The sequence below is a fragment of the Momordica charantia genome, assembly GCF_013281855.1.
Source record: "Momordica charantia cultivar OHB3-1 chromosome 3 unlocalized genomic scaffold, Mcharantia_2.0 BLBB01000003.1, whole genome shotgun sequence".
NCBI classification, from domain to species: domain Eukaryota; kingdom Viridiplantae; phylum Streptophyta; class Magnoliopsida; order Cucurbitales; family Cucurbitaceae; genus Momordica; species Momordica charantia.
In genome coordinates, this window is record NW_028275161.1 from 18,307,181 (window position 1) to 18,332,684 (window position 25,504).

General features: G+C 29.8%; 2 protein-coding genes across 3 annotated transcripts; one reads left to right on the forward strand and one right to left on the reverse strand.

Annotated features, from left to right (window-relative positions):
* Positions 1-781: 781 nt before the first annotated feature.
* On the reverse strand, positions 782-2,751 carry LOC111010934 (Carbohydrate-binding X8 domain superfamily protein). Of its 2 annotated transcripts, none has more exons than XM_088121922.1 (4): positions 2,467-2,751; positions 1,597-1,929; positions 1,297-1,327; positions 782-1,192 (listed from the first exon to the last, which is right to left on the reverse strand). In XM_088121922.1, the coding sequence occupies exons 1-4, from the start codon at positions 2,534-2,536 to the stop codon at positions 1,042-1,044; spliced, it is 585 nt and encodes a 194-aa protein (XP_087978048.1). In that variant the 5' UTR covers positions 2,537-2,751; the 3' UTR covers positions 782-1,041. The 2 variants fall into 2 exon arrangements, with proteins under 2 accessions (XP_087978048.1, XP_022140209.1); XM_022284517.2 differs by having other exon boundaries at positions 782-1,197.
* A 17,738-nt stretch (positions 2,752-20,489) lies between these two features.
* Positions 20,490-23,298, forward strand: PID (Protein kinase superfamily protein). The gene is made up of 2 exons (XM_022284538.2): positions 20,490-21,550; positions 22,267-23,298. Exons 1-2 carry the CDS (start codon positions 20,964-20,966, stop codon positions 23,057-23,059), a joined length of 1,380 nt encoding a protein of 459 aa, XP_022140230.1. The 5' UTR covers positions 20,490-20,963; the 3' UTR covers positions 23,060-23,298.
* Positions 23,299-25,504: the final 2,206 nt, after the last annotated feature.

Here is a 25,504-nt window from a genome sequence, read left to right on the forward strand (position 1 = left end):
CAAACAAATTGAGGTTATATGCACGCGTTCATCCAACTTTATTACACAATGTATCACTTAACTTTAGATCCACAAATAGAGACACCACCAAACTATTTTGTAGTTTCCAAAATTTAACTCTTTTTTTTTAAAACGTTTTTTTAGAAACGAGAAACGAGATGGATTATCAAACATATTTATTTCTAAAAAAATAGGAACAGGAACAAAAAACAGAAAACGATAATATTATCAAACAGGTTTATTGGAGAATATGTGCGTTGATAATATACTGATGAATGAATTTGAAATGATTTTTGCAAAAAGTATTTTCAAGAGAAAATACTTCTATGAGTAGTTATTTGAAGTATTTAGAAACGACCCAATTCAATATTGATTTGGTATCAAAAAAATTTTGCTTTTAAGATTTCTATTTTAAAAGAATCATGCTTCATCCCTTACCATTCTTTGTTATAATTTTTTATTTTCTAACGCATTTGAACTTTTAATCATATTAAAAAACAATATTTATTCATCAATATAAGTATCTCCAACCAATAAGTTGTGGAGATAAGGGTGTGAGTTCGACCCCACCCGAGTTTTCAAATTTGACTTGAAGCATTTGGGAATGTGATTGTTTCTTTTTCTTTTTTCTTTTTTAACCTTTTTAATAAAGAAAAACAAAACTTAGTTGGTAGCTGTTATGTTTTCTTTATTAAAAAAATAGAAACTAGAAATAGGATCGGTTATCAAGTACTTATACTTCAAAATCTAGAAACTAGAAAGAGAAATAGTAAACAAAAGATTAAAAGTTAGGTCTCTACCTTATATATACTCCATCCACAATCCTTTGCCATAGTTGCTAAGGAAACAAATTCTCATCTCTACAATGAACAAAAAGAAAAATCCAAAAACTAAAGGCAAAGATGATACACAAAGTAAGAATAAATTCACAACAATCTTGAAAAGAAGAGAGATAGAGGCCTAGATTACAAGATTCCTAAACCATCGACAAAGAGAGGAATAAAATAAAATAAAATAAAATAACTAAGCAAAAATCACAATTTACAAAATGATCGTAATTAACATTAAATTAATTATATTTGAAACACTTATTAGCTTCCTAAATATAAATTCAACACCATCAAAATTCCAGCAACCAACCTCAGGCACACATGGCTTCCATTGTTCTTCAACTTTGAAGTTGCTGAGTTCACTGAACTGAGTCCCATTTTCCACCAAAAAACACTAATTAATAACCACCCTTCAACATTATTATTTTAAACAAATTTTAATTTTTATTATGTCAACTGAAAATACCTGGATGCTGAATAGTCACATTTTCCATAACCTGTATCAATTAAGAAAATGTAATTAGAGATGTGCGATTTAGCAGTTAAAAGTGACATTTTAGTGTCTTAAAATTTTAACTTGATTTCAATTTAGACGCGACAAAAATGAGTTAATAAGACGACAAGACAAAGTACAAATGTTGTTTTGAGATATGTAACAAAACTACAAGGACTACGATGAAAATTTTAAAAGTACAGGGATTAAATTGAAACTAAATTCGAAACCAAGGATTGCAAGACAATGAAGAGAGAGGGAGGGAGATTTTACTTGGATTTTTTTTGGTTAAAGTAGCAGAGCCACCAAAATTGCAAGCAATATCAGAGTTGCCATTCTGCTGATAGAAGCTATTGAATGCATAAGATGCATGGGACAAGAGTGTGTCTGGTTGATAACAAGCCCCTCCCTTCTGAATGGCTCTACAATCTGCCTTTCCCAATCCACACGCCCAGTCCAACGCGTTCTGCAGATCGATCTGAGACGCCCCGGCCCGAGCCACGCACCACGACGTTCCATCAAGGAACGTCGCGTTCCCTTCTGGTGGCGACAATGTCGTCGCTGGCATTGCTGCCTCCGCCTTCTCCTCCACCGCCATGCCTTCCCCTGTCACCCAAGCCCATTAATAATGTAACAACACAAGAAGGAAGTATAGAGACTTTGAAACAATGTATTTTGAATCTATATCAAATGGTTACGAGAGATGTATTTTAAAACTGCACTCAACAAGGTGTCGGTGAGGTTCCGTTTGGTGACTTTCTAATTTTATTAAGAAATTTAAGCATTTGACACCTATTTATGTTTTTTTTTTTCTCTCAACGAGAAACATTTTCAAAATTTCAAATTTGTTTCAAAACGTAAATAAAATATTGTTTTATAATTCTTGAATACACCAAGGATGGAGCATGCAATTCTATTTTTCTTTGGATAAACTAAAACTTTACCAAACACATCGCAAGAGTAAGGCCCTTTTTTTCTTTCATGATCTTTTGTTTTCCATTTGGTTCCAGAGAGAAATATGAACAAGGGAAAACAGAGGACCAGCATAGATTAATGAAAAACATGTTTCATTTTCCTGGCTTGTGACAACGTTTGAAGCAGAACAGACATAAAAGCAGAGTCTTCAGCAAGAAAAAAACATACCCAGAAAGCAACATTGAAGCAGAAACATGGCCTCCAAAACCAAAAGCAAAACCCAGATTTTTGTTCTCATTCTGACGCCTCTGTTGACAGTTTCTCTTCCAAACTCAAAAAGGCTTCGGCTGTTTTTGAGGGTTTGAAGTTGAATGGGGAAAAGAAAGAGGAAATAGGGGTTATAAATGCAAATGCAGGGCTCTGCTGTTGTGAAGAAGAATCATTAGTTTCTTCAAATGAAATTATCTTCTTTTTCCCTCTTTTTTTTTTTTTTTTTTGTTTTTTGGCTTTTGATTATTTATATTTTTGTTGTATAGGACTTAGGAGTGGGATGGGATTTAACATTTATGCAGAGTGTACGTTTGTTGCAGAAGCTAAGCAGCTACTTTTTGACAGAACTACAGCGGTGGATTCCATAGTCCATACGCCTTTCCATGGAGCTTTTTTCTGAAGCTGGTTTTCCTTTCATTTTGCTGCTTGCACTTCAACCTCCAAATAAATAGAAATGACCAAACTTTTATTTTATTTAGTTTTTTCAGAAAATATCCATTTTAATATCACCTCATCAAGTCTATTTGGAATGTGTTTGGAAATAAGGGTAGAACGATTGATTTTGAAAAAGAAAATGCTTGTTTATCTTCTAAAATTGATTTATTGATTTTCAAAATCACCAACCAACTGATAAATTTAAAGTGATTTTAAGGTGGGTTGGGAAGTAATGGTAGAATTAGTGATTTTAAAAAAATAAATTGAGGTATAATTGATTTTTTAAAATTAGATTTAAGTATAATTAATTTTTCAAAATCACCGACCTTAAAAATCAATTTAGAGTGATTTTAAGTTTTTTTAAAATCAGTTTTTTTGATTTGCAAAACATGATCCATAGAAAGAGAAATAATTTTGATAATGACAAAAATGATTTTAATCCTGACAAAATTGCTCCCAAACACATCATAAATTAAAAGTCTTTTTATTTGAAATTTTGTTAAAAAGAAGTATAAAATTTATAGGAATCAAACAAAAAACGAGGGCAGAATTGAATTTTTTAGTTGAAATTGGTAAGTTTTGAGAGAGTTAATTATTTAAAGGATTGATTTTGTATCTTAATTAAATTTAATTTTGTGGAGAGCTTCACTTTTTTCTTAATAATTAATGAGTTTTCGAAGTTTTTTTATCTGATTTTTCTGCTATAACGAGAGGATTAATCAGCAGGAAAAAAAAAAAACTGATTTGCGGAAACGACGCATACTCCGAAAGTTACTGAAGCCTGAAATTTTCGTCCTTCCACAAAAACTACCGTCATTATTGAGTTTTCAATTTTTCCTTTTTATTTTTCAAAATATACAAAAATAGTTTCTAACTCTTTAAGATTATTCTCAATTTCATCCTTCATTTGGTAAGATTTTAATTTTATATTAAAATTTCTCAATAAAAAAATGTTAACAAAAAGTTAGTACTAATGGGAGAAATTATTTACCGCAAGGGTAGCTCAATCTTATTTAGGGAATCAAATATGAATGAAAGAATAGAATTAAAACATGTATATGCATTAACAAAGAGAAAATTTAAATTTAGATGTTTTTTTTTTTTAAATTGAGAATGTAAAGTAAGCAAAGAAAAGTCTAACATAAAAATATAAGAAATTGTGACATTTTTTAAAACAAATAGTAATTTTATACCGTTGAGTGAAATTTTCCCTTCCCTTTTTTCTAGCATATCATGCCAAGTTGAAACAATAATTTAATAAGACGTAAGTATTTTGTCGGTTGAGAATTGTCAATGCATTAGAGGTAATTTTGGGAATTTTAGAAAGATTAATGACCAGATTAGGAATTACCTAAAAAAGAGACATTTAATATATTTCGCGATTTTTTTTCATCTAAATATTTTTGGAAAAAAAGAGGGAAAAGAGGCTACCAATTGAGATTTACAAATACGTGGAAGGGCCTTCGTGTCCTAATGGACCTCGTTTACAAGGCCACCAACTATACATTGCAGCCCACCAAATGTTCTATCTTAATGGGCTGTCCGTTGGGCTTAAATTTGAAATTCATCTTAATAGGCTGTACTTTGGGCTTAATTTTGAGATTTTGGGCCTTTGATTTTCAGGCCCATCTATGATCCACTTTGCTTCCTGAGTTGTTTTGGTTTAGTGTACTATATATCAAATTGATAACTAATCCCGACTCAAGCTTAACTCCACTGATTAAGGTATCTATCTTCGACAAAAAGTCGTGAATTCAAATCCTCACTCACACATATTGAAATATTAAATCGGTGATTGAGTATTTAATTATTAGTAAAAAATCACTAAAGTAAATCAATGATTTGTCTGATCAGATTTAATATATTTAATTTAGACATACTTTATTTTTTTTTCGATGTTTTATACATTATTTTAAAGAATACAATCTCTTGGGCGAAAAATGATCCCATTAATGTGTAAAATTAGATACACTAATGATCTAAGATAAATGGTAAAAATGGCAGAATTTTATTAAGATGTGTCCTCTTAATAAATCAACCATGGAACTACTGAATTTATAAGAATGGGTGAGAACAATATTTTTTTTGTTGCCTCTTATTAAATCAATGATTGATAATAGGCATATTAGTCTGATAATAACTTTTTTGTTCTCTCTTAGGAAATCAACTCTCAAGAAAAGGAGGGTATAAAATGAATGAAAGTAGGTTTAAATAGGGTTAAAATACTAGTTTAATTTATATATTTTCAACTTTGGTTCTTGTAATTTTCAAAATGTCTATTAACCATTGGTTAATGTACTCTAAATTATTATCTACTTTAGTTCTTATACATTCGAGACAGTCGTTTTAATCCTTGTATTTCTAAAAGATGATAATTTTAGTCCATTCATATAAATATATATTTTTTAAATATCATTTTTTCCTATCACAATTTCAACATAACATTATACTCAATGTATTTTTTTGAAAAGTAACCCTAACTTTATGTTAAGAGATTTCCATTGTGTATAGAACTTATGCTAAAATTTTGCAAGCAGGTATCAAAATGATAACTTTTTAAGAGTATCGAATGTCATATTTTAAAATTAAATGTCAATCATCGATCGAGTAGACAAATATCGAGTAAAATATGTAATATTTTTAGAATTCAATGAAGAAAAGGGGCCACTATTACAAATTTTTCTCTTTGTTCATAAAATTTGGGGGCCAAAGCCAAAATGGGCCCATCCAATTTTCTTTCATACCGTAAAGGGATGATAAAAGGTTTCACCAACTCATATTATAAATATGCCTAAAACGAATTAAATAAATATGTAATAAATTTTCCAAACAGAAAAAACTAATCAAATGTTTGTAATCAATGATTTGATCAAATTAACTTCCAAAACAAAACTTAAGACAAATTTTCACTAGTACAAAGTCAATGAAATAAAAGCATATACCTTTTGAAAAAAAAAAAAAAAAGAGAAATACAATTCTGATCATTATACTTTCAACTTTGTTATCAAAATGTCTATTTTGTTTATGTAATTTAAACTTTGGTTCATTTTAGTCCATGTATCTTCAAAACATGTGCAAGATTTTATACCCAAAGAAAACTATTTAACACAAATTTATGACTATATAGAGATAAATTAGATGAAAACAAAAATTAACCAAAATAATCACTTTTTTTAAGTACAAGAATCAAAACGGATGTTTAAAAAATATAGAGGCTAAAATGAAAAAAAGTTCAAAATATAAAAACTAAAAGTGGACATTTCAAAACAATAGAGACCAAAAAATGAACCGAAATAGTAAGTACAGAGACCAAAAGAATATTTAAACCTAAAAAAACATCCAATCTTTTCTCTTTATTTGTATATCTATGCAATTATGTTGGATATCGTTGTTTCAATGTTAATGAATAATAGTTGTTACATTTAAAACCAATAGTTCCCCACCAAAATATTTAAAAATTTTCTAGTGACTACGACCCTTTATCAAGATGCATTAAATTGAAGATGCTAAATGTTAATTTTTGTGAATCAAATGAAAATGACAAAGGTCCTGGCCAATGGGCATTCTTCTTCATATTTTGTCATCAACTCCACAAACACAATAAAACATTACCATTTTTCTTTGTCATAATGATGAAAATAGCTTGAATAAGAACTAAAGACAAGAGGATTTTTATTTTGGATTATGCTTTAATTATCACACAATAAAATTATATTTTGGGATTTTGAAAACAATATAAAGAAAATAATCGGTGGCATTAGGGAGTGTCGCTTACCAAATGGTCATATTGTCTAAGTTAATAAATTGGGTTCATGGCCCTCAACTCATAGGAATTATTGAACTCAATGTTTTTTTCTTTTAATAAAAGATCTGAACATTTTATAAATGTTAAAATTTTCAAATTTGTGGCCAAATCCAAATTGTCTTCTAATCATTAAAAAGAAAGAAAGACGTAAAACAAAAAACTTGTCTCGTAATTGAAGTATCAAAATATACTTATTTGTACATTTGTTAAAAAACAAGCTGAGTGTTTATTTTGTTGTGTCTTATCAGTGTTATTGTATTATGGATAAAACTTGGCTCCCTACTAGTGAGGAGCAACCTTGTCCTTCCTATCATTAAATATTTGACCATTAAGAAAGAGAAATGCAAAAACAAAAATTTATTTTAAAATATAATGAGTTGTCAAATATTCAATGATGGTAAAGATAAGGTTGCTCAAGTACCTTTTTGTCGAGAGTTCTTTCTATGAGTTTTAGCTTGAATATCAACATCAAGAGATCTTGCTTGAGAATCAAGAGGAAAAATATGAGTAAAAAAGCCGTTCATATCAATTTTAGGCATATATCAACATCTGGTGGAATATATCTTTGATAGTAGTCAATAATTCTAAATGGTATTGAATAACTTTCAATTACTTTGACCGACACGAGCATAATTCAACTAATCAATGTATTATTGTACTTTCCTAGAGACAAATGTTCTAATTCTATACCCATTATTCAACTCAAAAAGAAAAATCAATCAATTTAAAATTAATAGAATAGATAAGTTATTTTCCTTTTTTTTCCTATATATACTTTTTACTTCAACCAGTGTGGGGTTGGAATTTTAACCTAGATGGAAAAGAAGTTACATACTTTTGATGCTGAATTATATTCATGTTGGTTTTTTTGATAACCTCAATTTTACGTTTTTTTTTCTTTAAAAAAGATGAATAATAGATTGAATATAGATTTTTAGCAAACAGAAAAGAGATCCAAAATATTAATTTTAGTCATTGGGTATTTGATTGAATAATGTTGGAGAAAGCATGAGATGGGGATCTCAAGAAACCTCACGAGGAAAATAGCCAAGTAATTAAAAAAAAAAAAAAAACTTGCTATTAGAAGCAAGCTTTGGAATTGCCAAAACCCAACTGCCTCTCATAAATATTTAATATTCCAAAAGAAGAAAATTAGATATGAATCCAACAAAATCATAACATACAACTTTGAACATAAATGTGAAAATCCCATTTTATTTGTCAAACATTTACATGTACTTTGGTCTTGATGCCTATAAGTTTCGAATTTATATTTAATTTTAATGTTCAAGTTCCAATGAACTATTGGAAGTTAATCCATGTGGGTGTTTCTTTAATACTTGTACAATTGGTCAACTCCAACAAATTATTTACATTAACTCAATTTTAAACGATTTCCATTCATTTATATTGAAAGTAATTAAAATTCTATAGATTAGCACGAACACATCTAAATTCTTATATGAGGGAGAGAATTTTTATTTACTGAAGATACAATATGATTGAATTTAGTTAAATAGTTCGAATTTGTAGTCAATCCTATTTACCATAAAAACAGTTGATAACTGAAGTGTAAGTAGACGGATGACTAAGTAAAAATAAGAGTAAAATGATGCTAGTTTAATGATAATAGTGGGTCGTTTCTATTCACTACTATTTTTTACAAACTTTAGAATTATCACTACGTTTTGTTTATCATCAGCTATAATCTTTCATTATATAAGATAACAACAAAGTATATATGTTTTTTAAAAAATAGTATCAAACTTGTTAGGTTTTCTTATAACATCAAGATAATTTTGTTAAAAAAAATGACAAACAACTTCTCATCCGTCTTTAATTATTGTCTTGAAATGAACGACTATCTTATTCAAATAAAAAATAGCAAGTTCATGAATTTAAATGAAGATTGCATATAAAATTAAACAAGCAATATTCAAATATTAATTAGTTAGATGTGGGACAAAATCTATCTATTAAATAGTTAATTAATTAATGGCAAAAAAAAAGGTATTTAAATCATAATTTCAAGTAGACACAAAGACAAGCAATGTGGAGCTTTGGGGACATAAGGCATATGTTATATTTTTTTATGGTACCAAGAAAAAGAACTCAGATTCCTTCTCTTCAAATAAAATTTTCTATTTGTGGGTTAATCTTGATGCAGCCATCATATATATATAAAGAAATATTTTAGAGCTTATAATAAGGTTTTAGTTTAAATGTTATTTTCACAATCATATTTTGGTATCTAAACTTTAAAAATGTGTATTTTAATCTCTAATTTTTTAGAAAATAATTATTTTTGTTCTTGTTGTTATTTTGTCGTTAATTGTTTAACAAATGAATAATTTGACCTCGAACATGTATAAATATACGGATATGGGTATGTATTAGAATCATACGTATTGGTTGAAATGGACATATATTTTTTTGAAGGAGGAAAATTCATTATTAAGTAGTAGATCAAGGGAGAATGAGCAGATATTAAGTGATAGAATAATAGCAAATATTAAAATGATCGTTTTTTAGTTCGAAGATTAAAATAGATATTTGAGAATGAAAAAAAAAATTGAAGAACTTATGATACAGAAGGGAAAAAAAAACTATAAAATAACAGAAGTTGGGTTTAATATTAAAAGTTGATGCCATGATTTTCAACTACAAAACTATATTTAATGAAATATAATATAAGGTTTTTGAATGTGTAAATGTGACATATTCTGCCTAGGTGTCTGCCTATCAAAACACCGGGAATATTGGCTCTCTGTTTTTTTTTCTTTACTTATTTGGTTTTCAAATTTGTCAAAAGCTCTACAAAACCTTTAATTAATTAATATATTAACTAATTTGTTCCTTTGATTACATATTTAGGTAGGCATTGTCATTTCCTAGGTTTCTAGAGAAGGCATTTTTGGGGTATTTTATTTTATTTTTTATTTTTAAAGGAAGAAGAAAAATAGAACATGCCTTCCTCACATTTATATTTTTAATTGATATATTATATAAAGCACAATCTTGATGGGGCCTATTGGATGAGTGTGTTAATTAAGTTAATTAATTAATTTATTGATTAATTAATGTTGTCCTTTTTTCAACGAGCCTCTCTTTGGCAAGCTTTCTAAAAAGAAGCATGAGTTGAAGGGTGCATTCTCTTCAGATCTCGGGGATCTTTTTATTTCAAAATAAAAAATTAAAATAAAAAACCTAGTTAGGAAGATTACATTATGTAAATCAGCTAAATTTAATTATTATTTTTGTTTATTTTTTAATTAAGTTAATTATTATTTTTGGTTATTAGTAAACTAGGATTCCATATATCAATTATTATTGTATTGAAAGGGTAAAGATGGTGTGAAATTATAGGTAGTTAATTCAATGTTCTATTTGATGTCAATTTTTTTTTTTAATTTGTTTTGTTTTCCATACTCTTAAAAATACTTTTTAAGTATTTAGTCAAATTTCAAGAGTAAAATTATAAAAAAGCTATTTTAAATTTGAGAATAATTTTGAAAATATTTCAAAAAGTGAACTACATGGGAAAAACCATAAATAAATAAAAATAAAATGATTATAAAATTTGTACTTGGTAATTTATCAGGATGCATAATTTGCTTTTGATTTTTTAAATGATTTATGAGTGTAATGAGTTGTATGAGTTTTCTTTTTTCCTTTTTTTTTTCTCTTTTTCTTTTGAGTAATTTAATAATAATGCATGTGAAATGTATACACAATGTCTCTCTAAATCAAAATTTCCTTCCTCATATATTTGCTTTGCAATTATTATAGTAAACTTGATATTGGTGTATATCACAATTGAACTTTAACACTTTTAGGGTTCTTAGATTTATTTTAAGAGCGGTTAATCAAAAAGAGAGAATTAATCCATGAATTAAAAAAAAAAAACTAAATTCCAAAACAAATCTATTTCTTTATTGAATTTTTACAACACCGTGTTCAAAATTTTAAAGACAAATTCAATATTATTAGGGATTTGTTTTAGTACAATATCTTCATTTATTCCTTTATTTGCCTACTCCTACAAAAAAAAAAAAATCAAATATGTCGATTATTGTAAATTAAATCGAAAAAATCTGCCAGCTTGAACATATATAGTCGTTCAACTGGTTAAAGCATCCGTTTCTAACCAGAAAGTTAATAAGTTTGAATCTCCACCTTCACATATTGTGCTAAAAGAAAAATCAAACAATCTTGTATATTTTTTTTAAATATAGAAAAAATCATATCTATCTCGATTAAATGAGTGAATCCTTACCAGGATCACATCAAACAAAAAAAGTGATAATCCTTAGAAAAAGGAAAAAACACAAACATAAATCATATAAATTATAACATGCAAATGGGAGAGGTTTCAATTAAAGTACAAAAGCTTTAAAGATATGATGTGGGAAATCAGAAGAAAGAGAGAAGGGGTAAGTGGGTTCACATGTTGAATGCTTGAAAACATTTTATATTTATTAATTACACAAAAAGTTGTGAAGTGAATAGGATTAATTAGCGTTTTTAATTTAATAATGTTTTAGTGGGATTTTGATGACCAATAATTGTTGTAATTTTGCATCACTATACACAGCCAAAAAAAAAAAATGCCAATAATAGTAAGGAAATTTCTTGTGGTTTGTGCTTAAACACCAAAGTTTTGGGGCTCATAAAGTTTTTGGTCCTACTTAACCTAGTTGTTATTTTCTTTGAAAATTTCTTGACTAATGACTATACCTATTCTATTATATTTTGTTGCTTTCTAGTTTTTGAAATTAACACTATCAATTATGAAATGTAGTGAAATCTAAGAAAGCAATCTTGACCAAAGAGAATTCCAATCTTGACATTTACATAGTTTTTGAATTTGTTGAATTTTGTTGAGCGTAGTTGTTGATAGAATTGGATTAATTGTTTGATTAATAATGGAAAGGAATCATCATTGTCAAATTATTTTTAGTTTATTGCATAAGTTTAGATTGCCAACTCTTCCACGTTATCAAATTGTAGGAAATTTAGACTGTCCAACTCTTTGATATTATCAACGTTACGCAATTGAGCTTACAACCTCTATGAAAGTTATACAACCATCTTGTGACATTTGATTAGCTAACTACTATTATTGAACAATCAGACATCAAAACTCAATAAGACGTGTTATGTTTATACTCGTTCAACGTAAAAACAACGTCAAGTAGACATAGCAACATGTCGAAAGCCTTGTAAGTATCATTTGTCTCAACACAGATTGGAGGCTCATCTGACCAACGCTAGAAACTACTTAAAAAAGTTTTCAACGAATAACGTGGTCCAAACAAAGGAAATTTCCTAAATAAATATAACCCAACAAAAGTCCTTGTTTGATGGTAAACCTAAATGAGAAGTTAGTCCACTTCATCTACATGTGTGTAAATAGTGAAAGTTTGATTTTTTTTTTTTCCTTTTTTAATTAATGATGGTTCCAAGTTTGCATTAATCTCACAAACAAACAAAGCCTATTAATCAACACAAGGGAGGGTTTCTTTTTCTTTTTTTTTTTTTTTGGGTAGAATACAAAAACCAATCCTTTTGGTGCACTTTTTGTTTGGCTTTTGAAAAACAAGCAATTTCATGTGGAAAAATCATGGGACCCTTTTGAGGGGGAAAAATAAATTTTTTTTTTTTTTAAATTGAAGTTATTGTAGTGAAATTGAGAGTTGAAATAAAAGTCCAAAAAACATTGCTGGTCTTTTTAGGGACTTGTTATTGTCAAAAAGAAAAAAAAAGGAAAAAGAAAAAAAAGGGTGGGGCCTAGTTTTCAAATCAAAATCAATTCAAGCCCCAAGTGGAGTGCACATCTCATTCAATTGCTTCCAATGTTGCTGACATGTCATGTAATGTAATTGTAAGTAGTGTTGTCGTTGGCCATGTGGGGATCTACCTGTCTCCTCACTATTTCTCATGTTTCTTTCATTCTTTACTTTTCTAAAAATTGTAAAATATAAATTTTTTATTTTCTGATTTTTTAAATTTTATCTTATTTTTAAAGAGCGAGCTTCGTGATTCAAGTTTAAGATACCCTGATTACACCATGGAAAGGAATAAAAGAATAGAAGAAATATAGATTTAGTAGTCCAAACTAAAGCAAAAGTCCAACTCTACCGGCTGCTATAGCAGCATGTCTGCACTTAAATTATTTAGTGGCACATTTAAAATATAGTAAAAAAATCAAGATAATACTTGAATAATTGGTTTATATATATGGGTCAAATTCCAATTATCAAAGTTAAAAATTTTAGGCTAAATTTTTTGGGATGGTTAATTTTCAATTTTATCTTTTGTGAAAAAAAAAATTGTAAAATTGGTTAAATTTTTTTTTATATATCATTAAATTATTTTTTAATTTAACCTATTTGGATCTATGGATGTATGATTCCGATGCTCTATTTCCCACATGAAACTCACACTTGCCCAGTTAGCATTACTTGATCTGCGTATTTAAAAAATCATTTATTTCAAATGACATGTGAACGTATTCAAATATGTTAATAAAATATAATAGTTTTAGTCACATTTCAGTTTTCTATTAATAAATTTTTATCAATTCTTTGTTTATATATTGACTTAATTGAGAATTTTAATATCTATAAAATAAAATGGAGGTTAATCCAACATAAGGTTGATTGTTTAGTTCATCCAAATAAATTTTTAACTAAAAATTATGTAAAATTAAGAAGGATAAATGATTAAGAGCTAAATTGATAATTCTCTATAATGTTAAAAACTATTTGATATATCTAGTCAAATGTTAAATTCAACATGATTGCAATCTTGATATTAATTTGAAAAACAAAAAACTTTATGAATTTAGATATATTAATTGAATGGAGTTTTTTGAAGAAAAGGGAAAAAAAAAACCAACCATTTAGCCCTTATTTGATATTTTTTAATCTTTATTTTTTTAAAATTAGACCTTGGTTTATTTATAATATCCTTTTTTCTTGTCTTCCACATCACAAATATAAGTAAATAAGTTTATTTTAAAAGAATAAAAGAAAACAAAGTAAAATGATTGTATCAAACAAGCTCCAAATCTCTTCCACTCAATAATTGTAAACATAAAATATCATTTTGAACTCATAATAAAAATTTACCCTCATTTTTTTAAAAAAATTTAACAACATGTTTGAACTGAGAATTTATGTCTTAATCACAATTAATTATATCTAAACTAGTGCCGTCAAATTACATTCATATAAAAAAATTATATTGTAGGTTGTATCTAACTACAAGTATCAAAATATAGAAATTGGATAAATTGTAACAATGTATGTCTAAATATATGAAATTATTATAGTAGCTTTTATGTTAAATTTCTTAAATCTAAGTAAACAATAAATGCAGAATTTTAATTGAATTTTTTTTTAATTTCCTCCACTGAAAAAGATTTTTTTTTCTTTCTAAATCTTCTTTAAATGCATTGTATGGTTTAAAAGTAAGGATTGTGGGAAACCAATGGCTATGTCTGAGGGGGGAAGAGGGTATTATTCCATGTCTCTCTTACAAGATATTTTGGTCCACAAACCATTTCTTTCACTCAAAGTGCTTTTTTTAGTATTTTTTTTTAGAAAATTACAAAATAGACCATCTATTGAGTTTATAAATACAATTAACTGCGACCTGATACGTGCTATATTTTTAAAAAACAAGAAATATAGAAAAGATAATATATTTATTTATTGTGAATTTCATAAATTCAGAAAAAGGAAGAAAAAATTAGTGGAACTTTTAGTTATTCTGCGAACAAAATCTATCTATTTTTTGGTATCAGAGAAAAGGCAATATATGTTGAATAAGATGCTAATTAAATCATAATCATTACCCTCATCAAAATGCTTAATTTTTCTTTATAAAAAGAAAAGCTTAATTTTTTTTCTATGAGGAATATCAAAATGCTCAATTTATGTACTTATTGAATGCCCGTTTTCATTTCCAAAAAAAAAAAAATATATATATATAAATAAATAAAGAACAAAAACAAAAAACTGAATTCGCACAACTATGTTCTCCTTTTCATTTTTTTTTAAATTTCATCTTCCTTTGCAAATTGTACCCATTGGTTTTTCAAAGGGTATCCACCTTATATTGTAACCTCGAATATATATATATATAAAATTTTTGGGAAATATTTATATTTAAGATTATAGAATATGAAAATAAGATTACTTGAATTATACAATACTACTTATCCAGCAGTATGCTTCATTAAGTTCATTAAAAAAAAAACTTAATGGCGCACTCTAAAATATAAGAACAGAGTTTTAAGAAATTTCTACTTAATAGCAAAGAAAATGATATGTTGAAAGAAAAATAACAACATAAATAATATAAATTTGAATAGTGAATTTATTTATTTCTAAAAAAAATGTGAAGTTGTACAAATAATTTAGTAGAAATAAATTATGAGTTAACAAAAAATTTATAAATGAATAAAGTTATTAATTTTATACACCATAATTGTTTTTTATTATGGGTACTAAAAAATGGTTCTTTATGGATTTTCATATTATTAAAATCAAATTAAAGATTATAAATTAAAAAAATCAATATAATAATTTATGAAAAAATATTACCTAGACATAATAGTAATGTATAATTGAAAAAAAATAAGCATTGAAATTATCAACAATAAATTATAGCAAAGAGATGACAATGTATGCGTATAAATTGAAAAATTGAAACATTTATATAATGAAATTTTTCTATTTTTTTATAAATAAAAACATAGAATCATGTATATTGCGATTTTCTTGTTTGAAAAAACCACATTTATACAAAAGTAAAATTTTCAAATTTAGGAGACCTCCCGCCTAAAATAAAAATCACGAATTATATTAAAATAATAACAGTACTCTAACAGGACTAAACGTAAAATGACCACCCCACTAAAGAAACTTTCAATAAAATTAGAAACAATAACATATATATATCTCAATAAGTTCAAAACATAGTGTTTTATGTTTTTAAATTATGTTTTTTTAAAAATATAATTTGTAGGGGTGAGAGTTTGAATTTATGACCTTTTGAACTATGCTCGATTTGGCATGTTCTTATATTATGTTAAATCATCAATCAACTCATAGGTAAATTTAGGGGTTAGGTAAATTTAATTTTATAGATATTTTAACCATCGATATTTTTTTTCTTTTTTCGAGAGTCAATTGTATACTTTATTTCCACGAATACATTATATATAGTAAAAAATATTTTTGGAAATAATTTTTTAACAAATTGAAAATTTGCTAAATTCTGCTCGCCAAATACGTCAATTCGACGTCTTAACAAACTTGCGGTTTTTCATATTTAATTCAAACGGGTTTCATAATTATTCTATTTTAAGTCAAAATTAATGTCAATGAAAAATGGTTATTGTAAAGATTCCTTTCTCTTCGAAAATATTAATAGATTTTGAAAATAATTCAAGTAGGGAACGGTTTCTCATTATTAGGTATTCATAATTTATTTGAATATTATTCAACCTACAATCATTCACTAAATATAATATAATATGAAATATACCTCCTCTTTTATGATAAGATAGGAAAAATCTTTTAAAAAATTTATTTTAATCCCTTGACAATAGTAGTTACCGTAGTGTAGGTAAGTGTTAGAGATGATTTATCACCAGCCACGTGTCGACATCAGAGATCATCAATTATCATGATGGTCAAAAAAATCAAATGCAGAGAATCACGAGAAGCAAGTTTATAAGCAGTTTCGCAGTCGAAACCAAATCGAGCTAGATCTTGTCTATCAACCGACCTTTGCCAATTATGAGGCGACCTTGAAGATCCTCGACAAGACACCATGTTCTTAAGTGATCAGAAGTCTTGTCAGGAGCTCGCCTTAGAGAATCTGCCTCATACAAGATATGCAAAACAATATTCTCTCGAGTAATGTACTTGAATGTCGGAGTGTTAACTCTTACGTCGGTTCATTCAATCCGAACTTCGTGATCAAAGAATAAGACTTCTTGATTTTTGGTGAAAAAACATCAAAATAATTTTTTTCAATTGATGGAATGAAATATATCAACTCTATCGATCATATTAAATTATAAAAACAAATTAAAATCGATAAGTTACTGTTAAAAAATGACAAAATCAGACTCATATAATCAAAATTATCTCAAGCTAAAATCATCAAAACCGACTTCTAATCACAACATTTTCATCCATCATTTCCAATTTGAATTTACACGGTCAAATAATTTTTTTTTTTAAGTGAAATGAGTTGGAGATTAATGAAATGAAAACATTATTGAAAATAATGAAAAAAAAAGTGTAAATAAAGAAAGATTAGTTTAGAAATTGACCCCCAATTCCATTATATTAAATATTAATATATTGTAGACTAAAAACACTTGCCCCTACCATTGTTGTCCATGTTACTTAGTTGGGATACAGTTAACCCTGTTTCCAAACGGTCCATTTAACTTCCATGAAGCTTCAAGCTTAATTAGGGTTGTGAGATCCATCCAATATCATTAATTCCCTATGATGTCTCTTCTGTCCCTACTTAATTATATAATAATAATGTTCCAATTTTTAGTCTAAACCCATATGATTTTGTTATGGAAATGCACATGCATAATGTTTTTTGAGGGTATAGGAAGGTAAGTTAAGTTCGTTTTTTAGTCAAATTTGATGTTCAATCCACCCCTTAAAATTGACACTGACTTTGAAAAATCAAAATCTAATCAAATTGATTCTCTGATTGATCAAAGCTGAATTGAATGAACCTAAAACTAACTAAAATTGATTCGGTAGCTAATTTTTAGTTTTTAATTTCATGTAGTTGTGTTAACATCGTACTGATTTGTGTTGCCAATTTGATATAGGATGAGTTTGAGATAACTTTTGAGAAAATAAAAATACTTATTCTATAACCGTTTTTTAATAAATACTAATAAATTATTTAAGCAATTTAGTATAAATTTTTTTATCATCTTATAAAACACTTTAAAAATTTTGAAGAATTACTTTTACCGACTAAAATCACTTTTCACCTCTCCGAAATATTTATTTTTCTACTACTTACGATCGAATTTAAAAATGTCAAGTTTGTGTATTTTGATTATAAATTCATTTTTACAACCTACTTAGTATTTATCCAATCTATAGGTGAATTTATAAGCATATACCATTATCTATAGCTGAATTTATAAACATATTCCACTAAAATATATATTTTTAAGTATAATAAAAGTGATGTTTAATTGTCAAACTTTGTTGCTTGCAGATAAAATTATCCTATAAGCTACGGCTCAAAATTATAAATGCACATTTAAATACGTAACTCTATCTTAAATGATAATATATTTTTCAACTGATTGAACAGATCTGTTTCGAGTAGAAAAATCTATAAAAATATGTAGGCTAATTTAGAAGATATTTACGAATGAATTTGGTTGACAATTTCAAAATAACTTCTAAAGTATATCAAATCATCTATTAAATGCAATCTCATATGATGGGCCCATTCTGAATTTTTTATTTAAATGTGAATCTTGGTGGAGAATTTTTAAAAAAATGGACATATAGCCAGAAATGGTGAATTTACTATTGAGGACATTAAACCATACACGCCTTCTCTGGATAAACCAAAAAAATAATTCAATGCTTCAAAAAGCAAAAATTATAATAATTCAAAGAACGCAGAGGTTAAATCATAACTTTAATTTTTATATTCTAAATATGGTATCTATATAGTTTCTAAATTTTTAATAAGTTTCAACCACGTGTTTAAATTTTGAATAAAAATACTAATTTCTTCAGCTAATTGCCGTATTACGTAATTTAATTAAAATTTTGGGGAGTCTGTGTATATGATAAAATAAGCTAAATTAATTGCAAATATAATCCTAATATTATGAATTTGAAAGTATAGCAAAAAAGGGGAGAAAAAAAGAATCTAACTCAAGTTCACTCACGAAAAATACCAAAATGACTTTGAAACATTTATCAATCTTGTTCTGGGGTGAACCCGACCGCCACGTATCCCCGCAAGGAAAACATACCGATTTGACTGATCATCCCGGTGAAGAGACCGGTGTGTATAAAGGAAGTATCACTTATCCGCAACTGACCTCCCACGACGTCGGATTTGGGGAATGAATGAATGCGGTCAAATGCCGCCCGTAATTCCCTGACTCCACTTGATCTGCAGGGTGCATCGCGGGAGGATGTGCGTCAATGTTCTCCCGACTTACCTATAAGACGAAATAGTAAGTATGAATGGACAAAATAATAACTATCATGAGTGTTTTATTGGTCCAAAGAAACTAGGATTAATTGTTACTAAATGACCCTTCACTTTGAGTTTGAGTGTCATTCCATTTTTAGATTCACCTTAAAGGTGGTCACTTCTTTTTTATCTTATAAATTGAAATAATTTTTAAAAATAATTAAAAAAATTAAATTTTTTTTTTTAATACAACATATGGTGTGAGTGATCGAACTTACAACATATTAATTAGGTATATATACCTCGCTTTGATATATTTTTAGTTCAAATGTTGATTAGTTTAAAACTATAAAATAAATCGTGAGACATATTTAATCTTCTATTATGTAGGGAGGAAAAATATTTTTTTAATTAACAAAATTTTGAAACTCATGCCTATTAAATATTTGTAAAATCAAGTACTTAGAAATAACAAAAAAAGAAAGAAAAAACAGAAAAACGGTGAAGCAAAACTGAAAACACATTAAATTATTTTTTGAAAAACATTAAACAATTTTATAAAAAAGACATTATATAAGTCGGCCAGCAACTGTTATACCAACCCCCAAGTCTTTACTATCTTCTTTTATTTATTACAACCAATATTTATTGTTCTTTAAGCAAAAATTCAGAAACAAAATGGTATAATAAATAAAGAGACATCACATCTCAATTAATTCTATAAAATCACGACAAAAATTTGAGTACCGTTGTACTACTTCTTTTTATTATTTTTTTCTTTTTTACTTCAACATGTAAAAATAAAAATTTGACACTTTCCAGTATATACTTGGATAAGTTGAGTTATGTTGTATAACTATACTAATTTATATTATTTTTAAGATAATTAATTTATAGATTGAAATAGTATAAAAAATATCAATGTAGTTAAACTATTGGCTTATTTCATCTTAAAAAATAATATAATAGAAAGAAAATAATAAAGTCCGCAATTTTAGTTCAAATTTAATTTTTATGTATTTTTTTAATTGACATTAAAATACATTTTAAATACACTCATTTGAAATTCTACGGATTACAGACGACTGAACTTATAAATATGTTCGTGGTGCTTATAATCCTAATAAGTCTATCATCTATTGTCCAGGGTGATGTGTATGCTCGTTACGCGTTTATTTAAGTAAACAACTTTTAACAGGGTCTACCTGTAATTTACTTTCATTAATGAGTTTTTCTCTTATTTGCTTCACTCGAAATGTGAGCCGTGTTTCTAGTGCTATTGCTTACTTGCACGAGACTTCCGTGGTCGGTATATCTTACACATTTCGGCCTTGATCTTGACATCCATTTTTATATACATACATCTTACCCGGCGATTGAAAAATGATACGATTGGGGTAAAAGTGAAGTTGTAAAAGTGAAATGGAAGCTAAGTTGAGAGAATAAACCGCGGTTAAAAAAGGGTAGTAATAAGAATTAACCACAGTTGGGAATCAAATTCCGCAGGTGAGAGCATAAATAAATACCCCCACAACTACTTCTCGCGTTTCCATCTCTCTCTCCTCTCTCTCTCTTAAGGTTTGGCAGAGCAGACCCAAACCTCATCTTCCTCTTCTTCTTCTCTTTCTTCTGCATTCGGGTACGGACTTCTTCATTCGGGTACACAAACCCTAATTTTCAGCTCCGATCCAATTAAGGCTGCCAATTTCTGATTCCGCTTCAGGACAAACTTCGAAGCATTCATGCCATTCTTCTCCCTCTCGACCACCATTTTTATTTAATCCTTCGCCATTTCTCTGTTTCTGGTATCGGATTCCAATGCGAGCACTGCATCTTCTACAACAAGCTGGAAGTTCGGTTCATTGTTTCTTAATTTTGGGCTGATTCGCGCAGTGTTGGAGATTCGATTCCCCTTTGCAGCCTTGTTTGAACGGTTTTGACATTTTGGTTTTTCGATTTTGGATCTTCGAGGGAGGGGGTTTGAAATAAGATGTTAGGAGAGCTCGCCCGGGAATCAGACGGGGAGCTAAGCTACGAAGCGGCGGTTAATTCGAGTCAGAATTCTATGAGCAGTGAAAGTTGCAGCAGCTTTAGTCGCCTCTCGTTCGATGCCGCGATCGATTTCCCGACCTCGCGATCCTCGCCGGAGAGTCTCGATTTGAAGCCTCACCGATCGTCGGACTTTGCCTACTCCGCCATTCGTCGCCGGAAATCCAAGCTTACCTTCCGCGATTTTCGGCTCCTCCGCCGAATCGGCGCCGGTGACATTGGCACCGTCTACCTGTGCCGGCTGCGGAACTCGAGCGACGGCTGCTACGACGACGAAGACGATGATCCGTGTCTGTACGCCATGAAAGTGGTGGATAAGGAGGCGCTGGAATTGAAGAAGAAGGTGCAGAGGGCGGAAATGGAGAGGAAAATATTGAAGATGCTGGACCATCCGTTTTTGCCTACTCTCTACGCTGAGTTTGAGGCGTCTCATTTCTCCTGTATCGTCATGGAGTTCTGTTCCGGCGGCGACTTGCATTCTCTCCGCCATAAGCAGCCGCACAAACGCTTCTCTCTCAACTCCGCGAGGTACATTCATATGCTTAAACTAAACATTATTTTTCAACTAATATCATCTCCGGAAACACTGAGATACTATATAGATTCTTGGAAAGCTGCAACTCTTCTGGAACGATTAAAAATAATCATCCTCTGTGAATTTGAAATTTTAATTCATATATTTATTTATTTATTTATAATTGTATTACGGTTTTCAGTATGTTTTTTGTTTGCTTGTGGTGTGAAACCTGAGATGTTACAATCTTGTCTGCTTTAGCTTTCTGTGATGTCTCCTTCAATGGAAATTATTCAATTTTTTTTCTTCATAATTATTTTCTTTCGTTTTTTTAAAAAATATATTCTGCTCTGCAGCCGAGATTGCTCTGGGAGATATCTCCTCTGACTTTGCCGCATAATGGCTTTATATTAAAAAGAACTATTTTCAAGAGTGTGGATTCAATTATCCTTTGGTTTTCTTCCCCAGCTGTGTTTGCTAGATCAGGAAATTTTTGTTAGCGTTCTGATGCAACAAATGACTGCAGGACATCGACAATTTTTTCTTACACTATTCAATTTCAATCCTTTTCCTTGGAAATTAGAATATCCCGTTGGTTTTCGAGAAATTTTGAACTGTTGACTCTCTTTTCTCTACTGTGTCTCTATACAATATCCGAAAACAGAAAAGAAAGCTGAATTTCATCATCTAACTCGGCTGATTTATGTGTAATTTTGTGCATAATTTACAGGTTTTATGCTGCTGAAGTTCTTGTTGCTTTAGAGTATCTTCACATGTTGGGAATAATCTACAGAGACCTAAAGCCGGAGAATGTCCTCGTCCGATCAGACGGCCACATCATGTTGTCGGACTTCGATCTCTCTCTCTGCTCCGACGCCATCCCGGCCGTTGAATCGCCGGAATCTTCCCCGAACCCGAAATTCCAAGACGCGGCGGCGTACCCCAGAACCAGCACGGCCGCCGCCGCCACTACCCCGTTCTCCTGCCTCTACAACCGGCTTTTCCGGTCGCGCAAGGTCCAGACCCTGACTCCCAACTGGCTCTTCGTCGCCGAACCCGTCTCCGCCCGGTCCTGCTCCTTCGTCGGCACCCACGAGTACGTCTCGCCGGAAGTTGCCGCCGGCGGGTCCCACGGCAACGCCGTCGACTGGTGGGCCTTCGGGGTATTTCTCTACGAACTGATCTACGGCCGGACGCCGTTCGCGGCATCATCGAACGAGACGACGCTGCGTAACATCATAAAGAAGCCGTTGACGTTTCCGACCGCCGTATCGTCCGGCACGCTTGAGCACCACGCGCGGGACCTCATATCCGGGTTGCTAAACAAGGACCCGACCCGGAGACTCGGGTCAAAGCGCGGGTCCGCCGACATCAAGAAGCACCCTTTCTTCAAGAGCCTCAACTTCGCACTCATACGGTCCCTCGCTCCTCCAGCGGTTCCCGGCGTACGGCGGCGGAAGCCGGCGCCGGCGTCCAAACCCAAGGACAAGAAGGCACACTCGACGGGATTCGATTACTTCTGAATTAATCAACGGCGGGATCCAACGCCACGTGGCGCGCCCAGCTGCCGGATTTGTCACTGGCAAATGACAGTCAAAACGTGTATATTCGATCTGCACCTATTTTCCACCTCTCCGCGTCGACTTTGACGTATGTTTAAGTGACCTCGTCGTGATATTATATTATATTGCGATTATAACTTCGGAGAAAAAAAGAAAAATTTCTCGTAGAGGAAATATAACATTCTAAAATTATTATATCATATACTCGTGCATACAGAAAATTTCAAATTATTTCATTAAATTAAAGGTAATTATTTCAATACTAAATGCTAAAGACAGGGAAAAAAAGAAAAAAAAAGATAATTACATTTGTAGTAATTTAAAGTTACCCAAAAGATGCGTCCCAAAACAATATACCTTTTCAAGTTTCCCCCTAATTTCGGTCTCCTTTTCACTACAAATCCCCAAGACTTTGGGTTCAATATATGTTATTAATTTTTAATGTTTGTGGTTCTAAATTGACCTTTCTTCTGTCAATTTGACCTAAGTTTTGAGTTTTAATTTATTAAATTAATTCCATGAAAAATGTAAATTAGCTAGACTTCAAATTAAGTAGCAATCCACCGTGTAATATTCATTTTAATGACAATCTTGTGAAATTCGTAGTGATCTTTCTTTTTTTTTTCTTCCATTTACAGTACTTTTATTAAAAAGGAAAAAAAAACCCTATAAAAGAATTAAAGAAAATGTAAAACTAGACATCAATACATATATATATATATAAAGGCAAATGCATTAGGAGATGCTGTGTATAATATAATTTAATTTACCTTTAGAAAAGAAGGGACCCACAAATGGCAATGCTAGACATTGAAGATATTCATCATGTGAGATATTAGAACCATGCGGGGAATAAGTGGGGCAAAACCCAAGCATCAACGGCTAAGATTCTCCCATCAATTCTCCTTTTTTTTCCCCTTTCCAAATCACAAATTTCAATTTATTTTAGTTAAATAACATTATTTTAAAAAGGTATTAAATACTATTTGAGTATCTTTATTTTAAGCTTTGGTTCATTTTAGTTCTCGTACTTTTAAAATGTTCATTTTGATTTGTATATTTTCAATTGTTCATTTTAATTATTATATTTTCAAAATACTCGTTTTTGTCCCTATATACAATTTTGGCCTTTATTTAAAAAAATAAAAATCGGAATCATGCACATAATAGAAACTCTTTAATATAAAGAGTCGTGGTTATATTTTAAGAATTATAATGAGTTTGTGATAGAAAAATAAAGTTAAAAAATAAAATTAAGAAATCAAAATGATAATTTTTTCAAAGTAAAAGGATTAAAATAATATTTAAAAAATAAAGAGACTGAAATAATCTAAGGTTGATATAAGATAGATCAAAACAATTAGAACTATATTGATTAAAATAATATTTTAACCAAGAAAAAAAGGGCAAAAAGAAAGAAGAAGATAGATTTAAATCATTACAACAATTATAGCATTCGAGTTTAGAGGTAAAGCCAAAGCAAACATACCACGTAATAATTAAATAATTAAAAATAAATAAAAAGCTAGTAAAGATACTTTATAAGAAAAACAAAACACAATTTTATTTATACAAAAAGTATCAAAAATAATTTTCCATAAGTCGAGGTTGTAAAGACGGGGCATGGGGTTGGCAATGTAAGATTTCCCACGCTCCGGTGAGACGCACGCGCGGGGAGGAAACGAGAGAAGGAGTGGCGCGTGTATGGCACGTGAGAAGTCTGCGAGTGGTCTTTGAAGAGAAGTGTCAAGACGGGACCGTTTTGACAACACATGGAGTGTCCTGGTGATCACCTGCCAACCAGGCAGCCCAAACAGCCATCTTTAAAGCACTGTCTCCCTACTTGTCTTAACAGTACCCAAACAAGACAATTCCTTACCTGTCCCTACCCGCCAATCCCCCTTCGCCACGTGGCCTCAATTATATCCTAATTATTCTCTTCTCAATTAATCACAAATTTCAAGTTATATAAACCGCTTGTTATGCTTGTATAAGTTTGTGATTAAAAAGTTGTAATATTTGTAGTATAGATCTTATTATAGACTATAAGTTTGTACGGAGCATACCTTTTTATATTACCCGTCAGTTGCTGTAGATCACAAGAATTAAACATAAATCGCACAAAATTAGACTCTTGCCGGTAAATAATTCAATGACCAAAATTGAATTGATAGTATCATTCTAACTCATGCTCATTTAAGTTTTAATTGGATCGATTTTGAATTTTGAACTACAGATTGTATGACTCCCGTTTAAAAAGAAAAAACATGCGAAAAATTAAATCAAAGATGATCCGATGATGAAACACAAATTTTTGGAGAAAATTGTGCTATGTATTTACCTCTTCCAGAGAAGTGTTTATACATACACACAAACTAACTACAGAAATAAACTAATAAACTATTT

Bases quoted from the DNA above. Each gene is read 5' to 3' on its own strand.
- LOC111010934 (XM_088121922.1), bottom strand. From the start codon at position 2,536: ATGAGAACAAAAATCTGGGTTTTGCTTTTGGTTTTGGAGGCCATGTTT. The intron at 1,930-2,466 runs GTATGTTTTTTT...CTTGGGTGACAG, and splicing joins GCTTCAATGTTGCTTTCTGG to GGGAAGGCATGGCGGTGGAG. The intron at 1,193-1,296 runs GTATTTTCAGTT...GACTCAGTTCAG, and splicing joins TGTGACTATTCAGCATCCAG to TGAACTCAGCAACTTCAAAG.
- PID (XM_022284538.2), top strand. From the start codon at position 20,964: ATGTTAGGAGAGCTCGCCCGGGAATCAGACGGGGAGCTAAGCTACGAA. The intron at 21,551-22,266 runs GTACATTCATAT...CATAATTTACAG, and splicing joins TTCTCTCTCAACTCCGCGAG to GTTTTATGCTGCTGAAGTTC.